Genomic DNA, 22309 nt, shown 5'->3' on the forward strand with positions numbered 1-22309 from the left:
ATGGAAGGCGGGGCTTTGGAAAGAGGGGGCGTGTCCAATTCAAAGGATATGTTCCAAATTACACACTATACACAATGCACTTACAAAATGTACTGTGCACTCAGCCATGTAGTGTATGAAATTTCAAAGTGTATTATTGTCCCAAATTAAACACTTAACGTTTTTTACTACACGGAATCCTTCGCCGTTTAACAGCTGATGGAAGTGACGGTTCAAACGCACGTGATGTGTTGCCGCTAGCTTTAGCGCGTTAGACAACATCAGTTCAACACTCAAACAACGTACATATTCACACAGCTTGTTGTTATGGTAAGCATTCCACTCACATTTGTAAGGTTCTGTATCCACTGAAGTTTCGCTAGCTGCTACATTCTTCATTATTTACAACTGTTTTTAACTCCGCCCCTTCCACTATGTATGTATGGCAAGCCGCGTGCACTTAGTGCATGAAGTGTCCAACATTCCACACTCCATTTTGACGGTTGAAAAAGTGCATCATCCGGGTACTTAAAGTACACTTCTTTTTGCTGCATTTTCAGTGTAAACATACTACTCGCACCACTTGCACTACAAAATGGCGTAGAATAGTGCAGAAGTGAGCGGTTTGGGACGCACCTTCAGTCTCGTGGAAGTTCCAGAATGGCTAAAATCTCTTCCAGCATCTTTAATATATAAATATCACACACACACACACACACATATATATATATATATATATATATATATATATATATATATATATATATATATATGCATATAAATTAAATATATATGCATTTATATATAAATAATTCTGATACCTGTAGTCCCTGGCAGATGCTTAAAAATGTATTGTTTGATTGGCCTCAGCATAGGATTAGTATGAGGATTTGTGTGTTTGCTTAATATCACATGACCCTATTTGTGGGTAGAGTTTCAAGAGTGTATAGGCCTCTTTGAAATTCACTGTCATGTTTTTGGAATATTTGTGTATCACAGTATTCATAACAACCTAGGTAAGAAAAAGTCTGACATCCTTTCAAGTTTTTATTCACATTACTGAAACCACACCTTCATACAAGCTATGGATCTTCTTAGCAGCATCAACTGTCAGTGAATTAGTTCTCATGAAAGCCGCCACCAGCACTGCGGTTTCATTTGGACAGTATCTGCTCCCATTCAAAGTTGTTGTAAACTCTTTCACTATTTCTGGTGGTAGCCAGTCTTCGGGAATGCCTATTGCACATCTTTCAATTGTGCCATTCTTGATGTCCATATCAAGCTCAACATTCACACCATCTAACACTAAAGATGCAGAAACATGGAACTTTGGAGTCCGGCCGTAAATCCAATCCCATGTCAGAAGATCCTGTGCCATCTTATGAATACCAGGCATGAGAGTCTCATGAGTGGGGTCAACCGTGATGACTGGACTATTAAATCCAAATTCTTTATTGTATTGGGAGGCAACAGCCTCCATGATAGTGTTGGTGTCAAGAGTGGGGTCCTCATCCGAGAGGTTTTTGACAGGGGACGGAACACTTGGGGTAGCATTGCTCTTGATAGCTTGAGAAGTGTTACTGTTCAGAACTGGTGACAATATTGAATGATTCACTGAACACAGCAATGTACAGTGATGATAAGCAGAGGTTCTGCCTAACTTTGCAGCAGTGCCTGAAATCTTGTAATGCCCATTTAGCAAAATGTCAAATCTGTCTGTAGCAGTGACATCTAAATTGGGCCTCAGTGTCTTTAACGCGCTGGTAACAACATTGAGATTCCTATGACGGTCGTATTTCTTTTTGGAGGTGAAAAAAGTCATGTTGATGTTTCCCAAATCATGGAAAACCGTCCCGCCTCCGCTGCGGCGTCTGGCTAGAGGGATCCCCAGGCGCCGCATTAAGGGAAGGTTGCACTCCTGCCAGGGATTTTGATGTCTGCCGATGACAACCACAGGCGAATTTCTCCATAATAACAATATACTTCTGTTCTGCAGATCAACGTGGTCGTGTATCCAGTCTTCTAAAGCCAGGTTCTCAAATATGCCAGTTGACGCGGATATAAGGATGGTTCCAGGTTTTCCCATCTCGTCGAAAAAGGTTGTTGTCAGGGTGCTTTTGAGGCGAGCTGATCCATAGAGGACACATGATCTATTTGACAGTCTCAAAATCATTGCTGACTTCTAAACTCTCGAAAACGCCTGTAAGGACGAGTGATTTATTCAGAAAAATATGTATGACAATGTCACGCAAATTCAAACTGAGGATTTTATAAAAACTGATTTGCGGAGTTTATGCACTATTTCCCTCCATGCCTGTCTGCAGCACACATTTACATCCGGGATCCCTATTCCTTGCGAAACAAAATAAAAGTCCCATATTAAGCAAAATATTGACTCTTCATAAATATATATATATATATATATATATATATATATATATATATATATATATATATATATATATATATACACACACAGCTCTGGAAAAAATTAAGAGACCACTGCAAAATTATCAGTTTCTCTGGATTTAATATTTATAGTTATGTGTTTGAGTAAAATGAACATTTTTGTTTTATTCTATAAAGTACTGACAACATTTCTCCCAAATAAAAGTATTGTCATTTAGAGCATTTATTTGCAGAAAATGACAACTGGTTAAAATAACAAAAAAAGATGCAGTGTTTTCAGACTTCGAATAATGCAAAGAAAACAAGTTCATATTCATTTTTAATCAACACAATACTATGTTTTAACTTAGGAAGAGTTCAGACATCAATATTTGGTGGAATAACCCTGATTTTCAATCACAGCTTTCATGCGTTTGGCATGCTCTTGACCAATCTTTCACATTGCTGTTGGGTGACTTTATGCCACTGCTGGTGCAAAAATTCAAGTAGCTTGGCTTTGTTTGATGGCTTGTGGCCATCCATCTTCCTCTTGATCACATTCCAGAGGTTTTCAATGGGGTTCAGGTCTGGAGATTAGGCTGGCCATGACAGGGTCTTGATCTGGTGGTCCTCCATCCACACCTTAATTGACCTGGCTGTGTGGCATGGAGCATTGTCCTGCTGGAAAAACCAATCCTCAGAGTTGGGGAACATTGTCAGAGCAGAAGGAAGCAAGTTTTCTTCCAGGATAACCTTGGATGTGGCTTGATTCATGCATCCTTCACAAAGATGAATCTGCCCGATTCCAGCCTTGCTGAAACACCCCCAGATCATCACCGATCCTCCACCTGGTCGTCTAATGGTTAGACGGAGACCTGGAGAGGCCTTCAAGCCACAGTGTCTCACACCCACTGTGAAATTTGGTGGAGGATCAGTGATGATAAATTCTCACTGTTTTAAAAGTATAGCCACAAGACATAAGAAATATGGGTGTTAACATGATTTTAGTGTGATAAAATTGCAAAATATTTTTATGCAATATTATTTTGCTGCCTTGACGATGTAATGACATCAAACTGTAAAATGACGATTTAAACAACCTTACAGCTCAAATAATACATGAGGTTTTACAGAAGAATCAGTGTAAGTGCTTTTTTTCAATTAGAAGCTTCACATTTCTGCATTTAAAACCTTCAAAAATTGGCCCCTTTCACTTCCATTGTAACTGCCTCACTGTGAATCTTGCTTTTTTAAAGAAAAGGACAGAGGAGTTTGTGGTGATCAACATTCAGCCATGATTTATTTTATCCAAGAGTGAAAGTGTCCAATAATAAGACAGTTACTGAGATTAAGCAAGTAGTATTCAACCGGTCATGTGATTCTAACATGGCAGCCCCCATGAGGGTGCCCCAGCCCCATGTAGAATAAAACAGCTTTGAAAAGGTTACTGATATGACTAGAGACCTCATCTCATGTGAGTGGTCATGATTTTATACATGTGTTTCTAAATTAAAATTAATTTCTTAAGGGATTAAACTTTTTTATTGGGGAAAACATTACTGAGTGCACCTTTAAATCAATGACACTAAATTATGACTTTTTCCATTCTTCGGTCTAACTGAAGAATTTTAGTTGATTCCTTCCGATGCAGTTTGACAGCTGTAATGTAATCAGTTCACTTCTCAGTGTCAAGTTAATTATTAAGATTCAGAATGAGATTAGTAACTACGAAATGCAATCAACATGAAAGCATTTGGACATATAGCACTCAGTTAACTTTTAAAGTTTACTGTGTGCTGATTGCACTTCCTAGCATAGGTCAGGTAGTAATGACATTTAGATAAAGAGTTAAGAAATCACGGTTGTAGTGAGCTGTTCAAATCTCATAAGGTGATTACTTAATTTTGAATAGCCACTTTGACCTGAGGCTTAACTACTTCACACCGTATGTTGAAATATTACAGGTGGAATTATCACTTTATTTGATTTAATCTTACTTTAATTTATATTCTGCTGTAGGCTCATGAGTCACAGGATATGTTTCGTACTTGTACTGTACTGTAAAATAATCATCTCTCATGAAAAAATCACCACTTACATTTTTTACATTGCCTTTTTAGATGTATCTATTAAACTCATCATAACACATATCACGTAAGTAATAATAATCTTTTCTGGTTCGTTTTACTTTGAACCAAACGTTTTGTAAATAACAGTGGGGCAGGAAATCAGTGAGGGTCATTTTTCTCAAATCTGATTGGCCAGATGGTCGTCTCTGATTGGGTACTGCACTCCGTGGGCGGAGTCTACGCATCGCTCTGGACGGATGTGTGCGGTATGACGGTTGTTCGACATATCAGGACGGATCCTCGCTTTCAGGTACGTTAACACCCAAACACAGTGTGCAGTATGCTTATATGCCATTAAGTTTATTTGTCAGCACACTGTGTATTCAATGTTGATTTATTGTATTCGTGTTAACGGTGAGAGTTTCCCGCCTGAGGTCGCAGAAGGCAAGCTGTTGTTTATCTGCCGAGGTCACGGCACAGCATCACTTTCAACAGCAGCACTTCACAATGCGTCTAGAGAGAAAACATCAAGACATCACGGCTGATTATTTGGAGTTAATAGAGGGCGGTTTCTTTAATGTGTATTAACCTCAGTGTACTGCTATGTTCATTTGCTGCTGACATGTTTAACCCATGATCAGCTGATCAGACATACATATGATGCTGTTTCGTTTTTCCAGCATCTGATATTATGTTTGCATTTAATATAGCATAGGATGAGCACAAATCATGCTGCTATAGAAGCATGTGGCCCACAGGCATGTTTTAGTTCTTGGCGCACATTCAGCATCAGTGTAACAAAATGGACCACTGATCTGTGTACATGACTGGCCTGATTCATTTGTAACCTGCTTGGAAAAAAAAAAGTTTAGACCAGCATTCATTCGCATGCTGACCCAAGATGGTTTATACAGTATATAATGATTTCAGATTTTTCTCCTTTATTAAAAACAAATTGCGGATACAGTAAGGCACTTAAAATGGGAGTGAATGGGGCCAGTCCATAAACTTAAAAATACACTCTGTTTCAAAAGTAGAGCCACAAGACATAAACATTATATGTTTTAACATGTTTACTAACCTTATCGGTGTAAAGTTTTATCCAATAACAGGATTGCAGTGTTTTATTGTCCTGACAACAAAGTTGTAATATTGGATATAACTTTACACTGATAAGGTTAGGAAGCGATTTTATTACACTACAATAATGTTAACATGTATAATGTTTACATATTTTGTTTATTTTGAAACGGTGAGTATTTCAGTGTTTATGGACTGGCCCCATTCACTTCCATTGTAAGTTCCTTTTTTTTCTTTAAATAAATGAGGGACATGTCATATTATTATTTGTGGTAATCAACATCATGCCATAAATACTATTGACTGAGCTTAAAGGAATGTTCGGGGTTCAATACAAGTTAAGCAAAAATCGCGGTTACAGTAAGGCACTTACAATGGAAGTGAATGGGGCCAGTCCATAGACACTAAAATACACATAGTTTCAAAAGTATAACCATAAGACATAAACGTCATACATATAAACATGATGTTAGTGGCATAAAATTGCTTACTAACTTTATCTGTGTAATGTTATATCCAAATTTCCAACTTTGTGGTCAAACCCTATAAACCCTTTATTGGATATAACTTTACACAGATAAGGTTAGTAAGCAATTGTATCATACTGAAATCTAGTTTACATGTATAATGTTTGTGCTTTGTGGTTATACTTTTGAAACTATGTGTATTTTAGCGTTTATGGACTGGACCATTATATGTTGTTACTGTAATGGCAATTTGGGCTTTTTTTAATAAACAAGGAGCAAGTTGAAATTATTTTTTGTGGTAATCAACATTATGCCACAAATGCTGTCTATTAAGCTTAATTTGTGCTAAACACAGAATATTCCTTTTAGAATCCTGGTAGGAAAACCAGCATCCACAACACAACAGATGCTGGTGACTAGCAATGCTTGTCTTTTCAACAGAGTAGTTATAGTATGCAGCAGTTGTTGCCATCAAAGTCATGCTTCAGTTCAGACTCAAGTGTTTTTCACACTTAAGTTTTGTGTGCATTTAATCATTTAAATTAAGAAATGATAATTAAGTGAGTGTGTGTCGGACAGGAAGTTAAAAAGAGGAGGTGTTGGTCACACTTCTTGACCACGTCAAAGTCCTCTGCATTGCAGGTTTGTCGGTTCTCGTAGCCTTGAGTTTCTTTTGTGTTTGTCAGTTGTCTGTAAGTGTGTCCATTATTTCCAGTTCTCTCATGCTTAAAGGTTGCATACTAAGGGCATTGTTACCCAATGACAATGGCTATTAGGAGATGGCCCATTAGTGAGTAAAGAATCCTGCCTGGCATTTCAGCTTTTCTCTTACCCTTTCTCATTATTCCCTTGTGTTTTCCATTCTCTCTCTTGTTATTGAATGTCAGAGTTAGAAGAACAGCAAGAGTTGTTCAATGCTATCTCTCCCTGTAATCAATCTCAATGTGATACAATCACTCACTGGAACTAATGGTAGGCATCTTTCAGCTGTATAAGCAGTGGGCTAAATCTCTGTTCATTTGCTCACATCGCCAGTCATTAGGGATGTATTTTATACACACTCACATTCACATATGAAATGTAAATCTCTTCATGTCTGCTGTGATCTTGGTGATCTAATCCTCTATCCACCCCCAGTGATTTCAGGTAGTTGTTTGCCTCCAGACTTTGTGATATCATCATTGGAAGGCTTTAGATGGCATCATACTCAGTTTTTTTTTAGTGTTGATGGGAGATGTCGGAGCAAGCGTGTTGTTTAATGCTGGAGGTAAAAGGAATGGTTTGATGGGGGAAATTAAGTGATGGAGGGGAGGATAATGGGTCTGATGTTTATTTAGGCCATATGGATGTGTGTATGTGGGTTATGGGGATTTGTTAGGGATAATGACATCACTGGGGGAGGGGCTACTGTTGTCCATGGACTTTTGTCCATTGCCGATTGTGATCTTGTCTGACCTGTTTGTGAGCACTGTTTACATTAATATAATGAAAACACATTTACATATTTTCTTTTTACTGTCACACTTACAGTTTAGCCTACTGATTTTAGTTGTAAATAGTTTGTGGAAGTCTATCCTACTATTCTACTGTTTTTACCAATATAAACAGATAATAATTACATTGACATGAATAAACAATGGTCAAATAAAAACAATGTCAGGTCAACCACCTATTTTTTGCTTTTCTTTTTCTTTTTCTGCTTATATTTTACATTTCACATGACTTACATATATTTTACATTTCAAGATTCATATGACTTTTCCAAATTTGGCTAATTCGTATGGTATCGTACGACTGCACTAGTATGAATTTGTACGACTTTCACTACAGCCAATGACATCGCTGGACATCATTTCCATTAGGGCTGCCCCCTAATAGTCGACCAAACGTTAGTCAATGAGAAGAGTCTTTGTTGACCAAGTTTTTTTCTCCCCAGTTTGGAATGCCCAATTCCCACTACTTAGTAGGTCCTTGTGGTGGCGCGGTTACTCACCTCAATCCGGGTGGCTGAGGACAAGCCTCAGTTGCCTCCGCTTCTGAGACAGTCAATCTGCGCATCTTATCACGTGGCTCACTGTGCATGACACCGTGGATACTCCGCATGTGGAGGCTCATGCTATTCTCCGCGATCCACGCACAACTTACCATGCGCCCCATTGAGAGCGAGAACCACTAATTGCGACCATGGAGAGGTTACCCCATGTGACCCTACCCTCCCTAGCAACCGGGCCAATCTGGTTGCTTAGGAGACCTGGCTGGAGTCACTCAGCACACCCTTGATTCGAACTCGCAACTCCAGGGGTGGTAGTCAGCGTCAATACTCGCTGAGCTACCCAGGCCCCATGGTCGACTAAGTTTAGATTGGTCGGTTGGTCGCAGAAAAAAAAACTCCACAGGAAACCAACGAACACCGGTATTACTGCTGGATGGGCACTAGGTGGTACTATGGGGCAATATTCGATAAGCAGGTTTAGAGTTAAGCCTACACAATAAAGCAAGACACCTTGATTTTGTAACGTTGGCTGGCAACAAGGTAGACGCAGAGACGATGACAATGAAGTGTGATGATCCCAAGTGCAGTTTATTTACAAAAATGATATCCAAGAACCCTAACTTTAAATGTGAACAAAACATAAACATGAAATTGACTTAAGTAAACTTGACTTGACTATGAAACAAAACGGAAACATGACTTGACTATAGAACCAACATTACACCAGCAATGATACATTCACAGTACTCAACAATGAACAATGGCAAACATGAGGGCTAAATACTTAGACTTGGGAGAACACATGACAATGATAACCAATGACAAGACAGAACTGATAACAAGATAACTAGACAATAAACCAATGAAAACAAGACAAATGAACATGGAGGGAAACAGGATATCACATTACCAGGGAACCACATAACATGAAACAGGAACAGGAACTAAACTTTCAAAATAAAAGACATGAAAAACATGAACAAACACATACAACCCTGACAGATTTCAAACTTTGAACTTTATTTTTTATTTATTTTAACTAAAATTCAAATGAAACTGGAAAAAAATGTGTGTTCAACTTTTTGAAAGATGGCTTTACAACAGTTGTGAAGGGCAACATCTCTCTGGCAAAGAACCTACTTCATCTGTGCATTCTCTACCAGTCAGGTATTTCATTGTCCGGGAAAATACATCATGTGTGTGAATAAATTTGTTTTGTTCCTTCCTTCACGAGATATATATTTATCGCAATATCCAATTACATCAGCAACCACTGGGCTGAGGGATCGGTGAATAGTCTTGCTTTAGTGATTTTGCATTGAAAATTAAATTTATAAAAAAAAGGAAAAACTTAAATCAAATACATTTTTAAATTCAAATTGCACTCCGAACGAAATGAAAAAGCAATTAAAATAATGAAGTGATCAAAAAAATAATATATATATATATATAAGTAACCACCTTCCCATTTACTGTCAGGCAAGTATCCATCTAAACATGCAGGCGGGAAGACATAAGAACAATTATAAATGTAAAAATAATCATTAAAATGATGATAATAATCACTGAAATATAAATCATGGTTCAAGGTGAATGTGTTTTTGTATTATTTTATGTTTTAATCACAGATGAATAGGCTGTAGAGCTGTGTGCACAATGAACTGCTCTGTGGAAATAAAGCGAACTGAACTCAAAACGCCTCCTGAGCTGAGATGTCTGAGGTCATTTGCAGCACTCATAGATGATACTGTTCTTGCAAAACAAAAACAAAAATCAGAAGACAGAAACAAAGAAAGAGTGAGAATCTTTTACATGCGCGTGTTCCATGAGACTGCACGCCTCCATACAAACAGCGTGTCATACATGCACATAGACGGCTTTTCTGTCATCTGTTCTTAATAATATAATAAAGTGTGTTTCTTAAAGCGCGTGTCTGTGTGTCTACGGGCAAATTATTTGTAATATTAATTTGAGAATAATAATAGCCTAATAATAATAATAATAATAATTTAATACATGGGAAAACGAGCCAAATATCGTCTTGACATTGTCAAAGGCATCAGCTATTGGTGACCACTCTGACCATCATCGATCCCCGAGATCATCGTCTCTCGGCAGAACCCTAATGTGCATTTCTCTCTATAAATTAACTAAATGTTCAGACAGTCTCCTTGCTGGTTTTTCCGACATATTCAGAATCATTACCGCTTTTGCCAGTGTTGCCGTGTGTGTGCGCTTGTAAAATTTAAAGGCTCATTATTTCGTTTTAGTATTTCTCTGTAATGTAGAACAGTGTTAGAAATGTTACTTAAAACATTCTTTCTCAGCCCTGGAACTCAGACCATTTTTTGATGCCCCCCAACATATATACTGTATATATTTAAGTAATTAAATTAATATCATAAACGTGCGACAACTAGTTGACTAATGGCTTAAACTAACGGCTACTAGTCGACTAGGAAAATCTTTGGTTGGGGGCAGCCTTAGTTTCCATGAATACGTGACGATTACTTGCTTCTGTCACACACAACAGCTTCCTATCATGTTTATACACTCTACTGATCAGTTAGGTTTAGATGAGGGGTTTGGGTAAGGGCATAATATTAATAAGCATGTCCTTAACGCCTCGTGCGCGAAACTCGTGTTTACTTATGCATTAGACATCTGGGCATTTGCACGTGATGAAATGTTACAAATTTATATGAACAAACTCGTTCGAAATCATACGAAATAGCCAACACATAAAATATGTTAGAGTTATCATGAGACTTGGTTGTTATATTTGAACTAGCTTCTTTTCAGCCTGCAGCAATGACTCTGTGGGTGTGAGACACTGTTTTTTGCATGTTGCATGAAGCCTGTTGTCTTGCTATGTATTGCAGTGGCTGTTAGATGGCCCAGCTGTGCGCTGAGTTAGAATGGGACAGAGTACATCGGGCCCAGAGTCTGCAGAGCTTCCAGAGGTGAGCTTTACCACCCTATAACGCTCTCAACTTTACACTTACCCAAAACCGCACCATCTGACTCCATAAGAGGGGTTTTTCCTAACTACTTTAAAGGTGAGTCATCCTGAGTGTAATGCAGAGGCTTGATTTCAAGTACACAGGGAGGGAGGAGGCATGTCTTAGGCTGTTTTCACACTTGATTTTATTGCTTGATCCGAACTTGAGTTTGATTCCACCACATCCCCTGCTTCTGCTTGTCTCATGAGATGCAAATAATGCAAGCTGCTTGCTCAAGGCAATTTCTGTAGAGACAGGCAGCAATGACAAATGCATTACGATAGAATAGGCAAATTATTTGTCATCAATAGTGGCTCATACCAGTAGAGCGCAACAGTCTGGTTCTGGAAGTAAAAATCCAATTAATTTTTACCATAGGGGAATTGTTTATTTATGATAAATTATAAACCTTTAAAGACAGACCTACCATGAGCTCCATCAGTCCACATTGTTTAATAGCTGAATTTCTGGTTAAGAACTACACAAGCCGTAATCCTGAGGGGGAAAATCCACCAATCCGAGAATCACGAACCGACCACTACCATGATGCACAGTGAATGATGCAGCCATGTCCCTACCGTGCTCCCTACACTCTCAAACTACTTATATATTTAAATAAACCTGATTCTTATGCAATATACTTTAAACAGATTGCTTTTATACTTAAAATCAACAACTTTCATTCAAGCTTTATATTTGTCCAGCATTTTTAATTCGATTACATCATTCACTGTGCTTCATGGAATTGTAGTTCATTCCCCCATTTAAGACGTTAAGTACACAGTCTTGTACCTTTTGTCTTTTCCTGCAAATTATTTTTTTTATTTTTGCTTCAAATCAAAGTTTATAAAGTTGTGATTCGCATCAGAGCTGGTTGGTGTTGTTCATGGCTTGAAATGGTGTTATGAAGTACTTTCGGAACCAAGACGGCTGAAAAAGTGGGCAGACACTGATAATCATAACAGAATTCACATAAATGGTACCTCGGGCCACAGTGTCATGCAGACTCGGATGTGGTTTGTTGGTGCTCACCCGAGTTCAGAAATCAGTTTTCACATCAACTAAACAAACTGAACTCTGATGTTAGATGGACACGGGTCCGCACCTAAAGCTATAGTGTGAAAGTGCTCTTAAATTGATGGCAATTATTAACAATTTTGTTTGGACCAGATTACATATAAATGCTACCACTATTCACATGGATGTTTCCATTAGTCATTAACATCTGTAGGCCAGTTTCTGTTCAGCTGTCAATACATGAGATTAATATATTTAACACAGTTAAGGCATTTCATTTGTCATAACTTTTTCATTGTTTCCATGTTTTTTTTATGCATTTTAAGGAATATAGAATCTGTGTTTTTTGTGCGAGTGAGATGAGTAAAGAGCGCTTTTGCATACATCCCATGTCTTCTGTCTTTATATTTATGCATGTATTTTGCTACAAGTATATTCCAAACTAACTCTCGAACCCAGCTTCTTTTTTTTAATGCCTGGATAACACAAGGAACAGTAAAATAAATACACATGAAATAACATACAGTAAGTAAAACAAGTGTATCATAAAATATGATGCATAAAATTAAAAACAGTATAAAAGAAGACACATCGTCATTGTCTTTTCTTGATGTAATTATTTCATAGTTGTATTGAATTCAGGGTTTCTTGTGCATTGTGAGAAAAATAGCACCATTACAGGAATACTTGCAATAAAAACAAGAGTGAAGTTCGGCAATTCATTTGTCTGCACTCGTAGTAAAGTATTGCATGTAAAGAGTCTTTTTATGTTATATTTTATTATGAGCTTAGTCCAAACGAAGTGCTGAACCTCTGCTGTTTTTAATGCATGAATAATATAACAGGCAGAGTGATATACATATGAAATAATGTACATTAAGTCAAAACACCAAATATATTATATAATATGAGGTATTAGCACATTACATATATATTATAAAAAAGAAAGAATGTGTTTACAGCTTCTATATTATTTATTTACTGTATATTTGCATTGAATTCAGAGTTTTTGTGCATGAGACGAGTAAAAGAGCATAGCACCTCTGTTTGCTAGTTGATTTGTGCCACCAACATGCTGGGATGTGCAGCAGCAGTGACTCTGGAAAAAATCACAAAAAGCTCTTATCTCATTGGTCAGTCAGTTTTCATCGCTGTCCGAAGAATAATTTTTTTTTTTTTGACTGCTCTCTGAGAAAAAAAACCTTCGAGTTTTTGCTGGAGGATTTGTCAGACCCAGTTTGAATAGGACCATGGGAATCCATTGTTCCTGTTCAAAAGCTCATTTAGAAAGAACACTCGCACCGAAAATTCTTGGTGTGAATAGGCCTTAAAGTTGGTCAGAGAACAGTTTTTGCTCTGGCACAAGAATTTGGCTGCTTCTCAACAAACTTACCCTTCATCAAGAATTGCACACACCCATCAATCTGTTCAAAGATTGCCCAATATTGCAAGGTCTTGTACTGAGAGATCAACAATTTCTCCGTCAAGTTATGATGTTGTTATGATGTCAAGTTATGACAATGTACAGACACTCTAATACATATGTATGTGACACTGAGTAAATGCTGCTCACCGATTAGTGTGTCTAGATAGTGATGCATGTTAACATCTACCAAACTCTCACCTAAAAAAAAACTCAAGATAAACTCTACCACTTCTGTATTAAAGTAGTTCCTCATGTTGAGAAAGAATCTAACACATATGTAAAAATACAGTTAGTTTTCATCATTGAACATAGGGATGCACCGATCCGATACCTAGATCGGTATCGGCTCCGATACTGAAGCTTTTAGATGGATCGGGTATCGGTGCGATGAGCCCGATCCAAATCCTATACTGAGTGTTAGTCATGTTCGTTACTGTCAAGCTCCAAAAATGACATAAAAGAACCATTAAAAAACCATTAAAGCAGTTCATATGACTCGTGCATTTTATTCAAAGCCACTTGAAGACGTACGATAGCTCTGTGAATCACAAAAGGTGATTAATAAGTAAATATATAGTATGCGCAGCGCCAACGTGTTAGTGAATGGTGCTGCTCTGTTGACACAAACTCATGCACAGGCTGGTGATGCACTCGCGGCTATTTTAAGCCTTCACAGCGATGCGCAATATTTGAGCGTTACTCAAGAACAGCATCTCAGATTAGATGCTCAATAGTTCGGTTCACTTATAATATGCATTTAGAACGACACCGGAGGTGCATTTTACCAGAATTTGAATAAGCGAATTAAACTACTGTGAACCTGCCTACATACAGACACATACTGGACTAAATAAAAGCGTGAAGGTTTAAAAAGTGCACAATTTAAATATATTACTGATGTATTTAAAATTAAAAGTCAATAATAATAATATTAATAACAAATTATTATTATTATTATTATTATTATTATTATTATTATTATTATTGTCATCATTAGTATTTGTTTAAATTTATAACAATATTTAAGTTGAATGGGTTCCAAAAAATAACTGTGTGAATGAAAAGTGGACTGATGTCTTACAACTAAATTGAACAAAAAAGAGATCTGAATCCTTTAAAGTCCAGATGCAAGTTGAAACATTTTTGGAAAAAAAAAAAGAAAAAAAGAAAAAAGTCAAAAATTAAACACTGGTTTCTTTTCTACTGAAGACTTGAAGACTGGAATTACTGTTCATTTTGCTGCTATATTATCCAGTATACTAGTTAATGATAAAGTGTTTCTTAATAAGCTATACATTTATATTGAAATAATATGTAGTTAGAGGTTTGTGTTTCTTTACATATTAAAGAGTACACCCAATTAGTTCCACGCGATAATGTAAAGATATTCTAAACTGATCATGCAAAAAAACAACACTGGTATTGGCTTGGGATCGGTATCAACCGATACTGAGATTTCCGATATCGGGATCGGAAGAGAAAAAGTGGTATTGGTGCATCCCTAATTGAACATAATGATCGTCATTTTGTCATATAATTTGTATGTCTATGTAATGTTAATTGCATTAGAAGTGATTCTTAATTTAGAGGCATGAAACAAAGTCCTGAAGTTTTCTATAGGTGGGTTATCGGTGTTGTTAACTATGCTTTATTGAAGAAAAATGAACTAGAACTAGAATGAAGGAATGAGTGAGTAGCAGAGTGACAAAGAGGAACGCTTGAAGGAATGACAGGCTGGAGGAAAAATTTAATTCGTTTACATAATCATAGGACAGTAAAAGCAGGAAACATTGTGGTGCAGAGATAAATAGGGTTTATCATGTGCCATCTCTCTTCATTTCCTTCCCTCTTTCTTTATCTCTTTCATCATAAACCAGACGCTTTATCTGTCTTTTTGCATATATATATATACAGTGGTGTGAAAAAGTGTTTGCCCCCTTCCTGATTTCTTATTTTTTTGCATGTTTGTCACACTTAAATATTTCAGATCATCAAACAAGTTTAAATATTAGTCAAAGATAACACAAGTAAACATAAAATGCAGTTTTTAAATGAAGGTTGTTATTATTAAGGGAAAACAAAATCCAAACCTACATGGCCCTGTGTGAAAAAGTGTTTGCCCCACCTGTTAAAACATAACTTAACTGTGGTTTATCACACCTGAGTTCAATTTCTCTAGCCACACCCAGGCCTGATTACTGCCACACCTGTTCTCAATCAAGAAATCACTTAAATAGGACCTGCCTGACAAAGTGAAGTAGACCAAAAGATCTGCAAAAGCTAGACATCATGCCGAGATCCAAAGAAATTCAGGAACAAATGAGAAAGAAAGTAATTGAGATCTATCAGTCTGGAAAAGGTTATAAAGCCATTTCTAAAGCTTTGGGACTCCAGAGAACCACAGTGAGAGCCATTATCCACAAATGGTGAAAACATGGAACAGTGGTGAACCTTCCCAGAAGTGGCCGGCTGACCAAAATTACCCCAAGAGCGCAGCGACGACTCATCCAAGAGGTCACAAAAGACCCCACAACAACATCCAAAGAACTGCAGGCCTCACTTGCCTCAGTTAAGGTCAGTGTTCATGACTCCACCATAAGAAAGAGACTGGGCAAAAATGGCCTGCATGGCGGAGTTCCAAGACGAAAACCACTGCTGAGCAAAAAGAACATTAAGGCTCGTCTCATTTTTGCCAGAAAACATCTTGATGATCCCCAAGACTTTTGGGAAAATACTCTGTGTACTGACGAGACAAAAGTTGAACTTTTTGGAAGGTGTGTGTCCCATTACATCTGGCGTAAAAGTAACACCGCATTTCAGAAAAAGAACATCATACCAACAGTAAAATATGGTGGTGGTAGTGTGATGGTCTGGGGCTGTTTTGCTGCTTCAGGACCTGGAAGACGTGCTGTGATAAATGGAAGCATGAATTCTGCTGTCTACCAAAAAATCCTGAAGGAGAATGTCCGGCCATCTGTTCGTGACCTCAAGCTGAAGCGAACTTGGGTTCTGCAGCAGGACAATGATCCAAAACACACCAGCAAGTCCACCTCTGAATGGCTGAAGAAAAACAAAATGAAGACTTTGGAGTGGCCTAGTCAAAGTCCTGACCTGAATCCTATTGAGATGCTGTGGCATGACCTCGAAAACATGACCTGTTCATGCTCGAAAACCCTCCAATGTGGCTGAATTACAACAATTCTGCAAAGATGAGTGGGCCAAAATTCCTCCACAGCGCTGTAAAAGACTCATTGCAAGTTATCGCAAATGCTTGATTGCAGTTGTTGCTGCTAAGGGTGGCCCAACCAGTTATTAGGTTTAGGGGGCAATCACTTTTTCACACAGGGCCATGTAGGTTTGGATTTTGTTTTCGCTTAATAACAACAACCTTCATTTAAAAACTGCATTTTGTGTTTACTTGTGTTATCTTTGACTAATATTTAAACTTGTTTGATGATCTGAAACATTTAAGTGTGACAAACATGCAAAAAAATAAGAAATCAGGAAGGGGGCAAACACTTTTTCACACCACTGTATATATACATGGTGGCCAAAAGTTTGGAATAATGTACAGATTTTGCTCTTATTGAAAGAAATTGGCACTTTTATTCACCAAATTGGCATTCAACTGATCACAATGTACAGTCAGGACATTAATAACATGAACAAACTACTACTTAACTTCTTAAACTACTTCAAAGAGTTCTCATAAAAAATCCTCCACGTGCAGCAATGACAGTTTTGCAGATCCTTGGCATTCCAGCTGTCAGTTTGTCCAGATACTCAGGTGACATTTCACCCCACGCTTCCTGTAGCACTTGCCATAGACGTGGCTGTCTTGTCGGGCACTTCTCACGCACCTTACAGTCTAGCTGATCCCTCAAACGCTCAATGGGGTTAAGATCCATAACACTCTTTTCCAATTATCTGTTGTCCAATGTCTGTGTTTCTTTGCCCACTCTAACCTTCTCTTTTTGTTTTTCTGCTTCAAAAGTGGCTTTTTCTTTGCAATTCTTCCCATAAGGCCTGCATCCCTGAGTCTTCTCTTTTTTTTTTTTTTTTTAATATATATTTCCCCTTTTTCACCCAATTTTTGGAATGCCCAATTCCCAGTGCACTTTTAAGTCCTCGTGGTGACGTAGTGATTCGCCTCAATCCGGATTGCGCAGGATGAATCCCAGTTGCCTCCACGTCTGAGATCATCAACCTGCGCATCTTATCACGTGGCTTGTTGAGCGTGTTGCCACGGAGACATAGCGGGTATGGAGGCTTCACGCCATCCACCGCGGCATCCACGCTCAACTCACCACGCGCCCCATTGAGAACGAACCACATTATAGTGACCACTAGGAGGTTACCCCATATGACTCTACCCACCCTAGCAACCAGGCCAATTTGGGTGGTTAGGAGACCTGGTTGGAGTCACTGAGCACACCCTGGGATTCGAACTAGCGAACTAACGAACTCCAGGGGTGGTAGCCAGCGTCTTTTACTACTGAGCTACCCAGGCCCCCCGAGTCTTCTCTTTACTGTTGTACATGAAACTGGAGTTGAGCAGTTAGAATTCAATGAAGCTGTCAGCTAAGGACATGTGAGGCATCTATTTCTCAAACTAGAGACTGATGTACTTATCCTCTTTTTTAGTTGTACATCTGGCCTTCCACATCTCTTTCTGTCCTTGTTAGAGCCAGTTGTCCTTTGTCTTTGAAGACTGTAGTGTACATCTTTGTGTGAAATCTTCAGTTTTAGGCAATTTCAAGCATTGTATAGCCTTCATTCCTCAAAACAATGAATGACTGACGAGTTTCTAGAGAAAGCTGTTTCTTTTTTGCCATTTTTGACCTAATATTGACCTTAAGACATGCCAGTCTATTGCATACTGGGGCAACTCAAAAACAAACACAAAGACAATGTTAAGCTTCATTTAACGAACAAAATAGCTTTCAACTGTGTTTGATATAATCCCAAGTGATTTTCTAGTACCAAATTAGCAATTTAGCATGATTACTCAAGGATAAGTTGTTGGAGTGATGGCTGCTGGAAATGGGGCCTGTCTAGATTTGATCATAAATTACTTTTTTCAAATAGTGATGGTGCTGTTTTTTTACATCAGTAATGTCCTGACTATTTTTTGTGATCAGTTGAATGCCACTTTGGTGAATTAAAGTTCCAATTTCCTTCCATAACAGCAGAATCTGTACATTATTCCAAACTTTTGGCCGCCAATGTATATATTTTTGACCTCAGTGCTGTCTTTCAGCTCAGCAAAAACTGGTTGTACTGTCAGAAATTTGTTATATGAAGAAGCAGTATTTGCCCCCATGAATTGATTTTCAGGGGCATTTTTTACCTTTCATCCATCAGTGTCAATAATTCAATTGAATCGATTAATTGAAATGGTCTCTACAGGGTTTTGTAGTATTGTAAATGATGGGTAACAGAGTAAAAAAAATTGAAATTCACTATTGGGACCCCCACAGTTTTGTCACATTCTGTGGCATGGATTATATTAATATCTATTGTGTTTTGCAACAGGAGGGATTTGGAAACATCAAGTCTTTAGTGGAGGATCAGCTACAGACAAGCATGGTAAGTAAATACACATGAATATACATACACTGTTACAGAGAATCAGTGTTATGACACTTTTTCCATTAAGCTTGAGTTTGCCTTTTAAATGTCACTCCAGTTTTCTCTAGATTATTCTATTTCTCTGTCTCTGTCTATCATTTTCTCTTCAGGTGGTGGGAATCATGATCGGCGCTGGCGTCGCCATCGTTCTCATCGCTGTCCTCATATTTTTTGTCCTCCGCAGGATCAAGCTCCGCCGTAAGTGTTCCTAAAACTAATTCACGCTATTTAATTTCAATATCATTCATTTCCTGTTTTTTCTTTTGTTCTTTTTCTTCTTGGTTGTTTAATGTAAAACTGTCAAGTCATCTAGATTTGTAATAATTTTGTTAGATGAATACGTCTGTAATTGTTGTGTCTTCTCTCAGAACTTGAGGCTCAGGAAGCCCCGAAGTATCGTTTTCGTAAAAGAGACAAAGTCTTGTTTTATGGGAGGAAGATTATGAGGAAAGTGTCTGAGTCAACCTCCTCTCTTGTGGGCTCCACCTCCTCCTCCAGACCCCGGCTCAAAAAGAAACAAAAGATGCTGAACATTGCCAAAAAGTATCTTGCATTAGTTAAAGTATTTGGTCATTTTTATTGGCCCAGAAGATTCCCTGAGGCACATTTGCATGACTCTCTCTGTGTCTGTATCAGGATCCTGCGCTTTAAGAAGGAAGTGCCCACTTTGCAGATGAAGGAGCCTCCTCCCTCAGTGCTGGAGGCAGATCTCACAGAGTTTGACGTGGCCAATTCTCACCTGCCATCTGAAGTGCTCTACATGCTCAAGAACGTCCGGTACGCTCCCAGTGTGTGTGTTCATTGTTTTACATATGATATGTAAGGTATAATGTACAGTCATCCGGTCACTAAATATATCACAGAATGAAGCCAGACAGGGTAATCAGGATATATAAGATGATTTTGTATTACCCCAAAAGGCTTAATTTTCTGAAAATGACCATATGACTTTTCATGATCTTGCTTATTACTTACCACGTAAATAAATAAATGGTTATTATTGATTTGAGTGGAAGTTAATTCTGTTAGGTGTTCTGTATTCTGTTAAAGGGTTGCGCTGCATACCAGTACTAACGAAATATCGCGAAACCAAGAATTTTAAAATGGTACCATAAAATCTTGTTGCTAATTTTGGTACCATACTCCAGTATAGTGCTATTAGCAAAATTTTACGGGATGTGACATTTCTGAGATTTTTGAGAAAATGACAATTTGACAATTAATCAGATTTTACCAAGGTACCAGGGCTGGTATCGTATCGAAGCCAAAATGTTGGTATCGGAGCACCTCTGTTATGTTATGTGAGAAGACATGGAATGAGCACTGTTAGGGAATTTGGTTGCCTGGGACAGCGGTCAATTATAAAAATTATTTGACCACAGAATGCAGAGATTGACCAATTAGAATCAACTATTCCTTAGAGCAGTGCAATATGATGATACATTTACTATAATAGTTATTATAAGTCTATTATGCAGTTATTAACTACAATACATTTGTGTGGCTTTGGTCTCTCTGTCTCTTTTAGTGTGTTGGGTCACTTTGAGAAGCCGTTGTTTCTGGAGCTGTGTAAGCACATGGTGTTTCTACAGTTCCAGCAAGGTGAATATGTCTTCAGACCCGGTCAGCCTGACAGCAGTATATATGTGGTACAGGATGGCAAGCTGGAGTTATGTCTTACTGGACAGGTGTGTAAGTGTGTAAATGCATTTTTGTGCCACAATTAATATAAGGCAGTTTTCTGTGTACAATAATATGTGCTTGTTTGTTTGTGACTCACCTCTCTCTCTTTCTCTCTCTCTCTCTCTCTCTCTCTCTCTCTCTCGTTCTCTCTCTCTTTCGTTTGGTGGCTCAGGATGGGAAGGATGGAGTGGTCAAAGAGGTTTTCCCTGGAGACAGTGTTCACAGTCTGCTAAGCATCCTTGATGTCATCACAGTGAGTCACACCCACAATTCCACTTTCTCTGCCATTTAAATGCAGGCAAGAGCTTGTGTTATTATATAACACATTACCAGGGTTGGGGAGTAACGGAATACATGTAACGGGATTACATATTTAAAATATGTAAGAGCGTTCCAAAGAGTGTTTGAACAGCGGTGAAACACTTTCTTTAGATATGTGACATTCATACGAGGAGACAGAAAAGTACGTTTGAAGTAAGTTTGGAGCAGCAGAAATAGAAATAAACCTTGTGTAAATTGTCATGTGAACATTTAGCTTTATGCTAAGCTTCAATGCTATTTCTAGCCATTTTACATGCACCTGTTACCAGGCACAATCATATTTTTTCTATCAAGAAAATCCACGTTAGATCAGTTTTTTTTTCTCTCTCTAGTGAGACCTTTGATATTAGGGCAAAAATCTTATTCTTGATGAGAATTTTTGTAGTGTTTTTCTGTTAAAAAATATCTAAAATCCTTAAAACAAGATCAATTTGCTTTATCTTTTTTTAGAAGCTACACTGCATAATATATTTAGGCCTTTTTCAGAGAATGTATTTTTAACATAAATGTATTTTGTTTTACTGTACTGGCAGATCTTTTCACTTGTTAATAACTTGTTTATATCAAAACAAGTGGAATAAAAATCTGTAATCCAAAGTATTAAGATTGTGTTACTGACTTTGAGTAATCTAATGGAATACGTTACAAATTACATTTTAAAGCATGTATATTAATCTGTAGTGGAATACATTTGAAAAGTAACCCTCCCAAACCTACACGTTACACAACCTCTGCTTGTCTATTTCTTCACTCGTCTTTGTTGTTCATGGAAATGGTACTGACCACAAGGTCAAACTGCTGTCATTTAAGACAAGTAGTTGACATTAAATACTTTTGGGAAGTTGATATGTCCTGTGGTTGGATATATTATTTAAAATATTTAATTGTCACACCACACGACCATTTAAAACAAACTAAAAGACAACAAATGTGTCTTTGCACCAGAAATATACACTTTAAATTATACAATCATAAAAAATATATGTTGACATAAAAAATCTTATGGACATTAGGGTTGCAACAGGAGAAACAGGAGAGAAACTAAATTCAGATTTTTAAATAGAATATTACCAAATTCGATTATATTCTAATTTTAAAGAATAGTTTTTCAGGCAGGAGGAAAAAATCTTCAAACATCTGATTTTTAAATCAGTGTTCAGAAGTTTAATAAATAAATATAATCTAATCAGCACTGTGTTATAGCGATTGTTGAACATATTTGGCTGTTAACAAATGTGAGTAAAATGATAAAG

General features: G+C 37.6%; 2 protein-coding genes across 6 annotated transcripts in view; one reads left to right on the forward strand and one right to left on the reverse strand.

Annotated features, from left to right (window-relative positions):
* Positions 1 to 1019: 1019 nt before the first annotated feature.
* On the reverse strand, positions 1020 to 2317 carry lipt1 (lipoyltransferase 1). Its single transcript, XM_051703135.1, has one exon. The coding sequence runs from the start codon at positions 2150 to 2152 to the stop codon at positions 1031 to 1033; it is 1122 nt and encodes a 373-aa protein (XP_051559095.1). The 5' UTR covers positions 2153 to 2317; the 3' UTR covers positions 1020 to 1030.
* A 2359-nt stretch (positions 2318 to 4676) lies between these two features.
* The window catches only part of pnpla6 (patatin-like phospholipase domain containing 6), a 59849-nt gene continuing 42216 nt past the window's right edge, over positions 4677 to 22309 (forward strand). For 4 of the 5 annotated variants that reach the window (XM_051702418.1, XM_051702417.1, XM_051702419.1 and 1 more), the window contains exons 1-8: positions 4677 to 4746; positions 10859 to 10939; positions 18957 to 19010; positions 19163 to 19250; positions 19421 to 19595; positions 19689 to 19829; positions 20581 to 20740; positions 20908 to 20988. In XM_051702418.1, the coding sequence (XP_051558378.1) occupies positions 10895 to 10939; positions 18957 to 19010; positions 19163 to 19250; positions 19421 to 19595; positions 19689 to 19829; positions 20581 to 20740; positions 20908 to 20988 (744 nt within the window). In that variant the 5' untranslated portion in view covers positions 4677 to 4746; positions 10859 to 10894. Of the gene's footprint in view, positions 4747 to 10858; positions 10940 to 10971; positions 11036 to 18956; positions 19011 to 19162; positions 19251 to 19420; positions 19596 to 19688; positions 19830 to 20580; positions 20741 to 20907; positions 20989 to 22309 lie in introns of those variants that run through there. The other variant, XM_051702421.1, reaches the window with a different exon arrangement.

Source organism: Myxocyprinus asiaticus, chromosome 7, assembly GCF_019703515.2.
Source record: "Myxocyprinus asiaticus isolate MX2 ecotype Aquarium Trade chromosome 7, UBuf_Myxa_2, whole genome shotgun sequence".
NCBI lineage: Eukaryota > Metazoa > Chordata > Actinopteri > Cypriniformes > Catostomidae > Myxocyprinus > Myxocyprinus asiaticus.

Coding starts and splice junctions, on each gene's coding strand:
- lipt1 (XM_051703135.1), bottom strand. CDS start 2,152: ATGATTTTGAGACTGTCAAATAGATCATGTGTCCTCTATGGATCAGCT.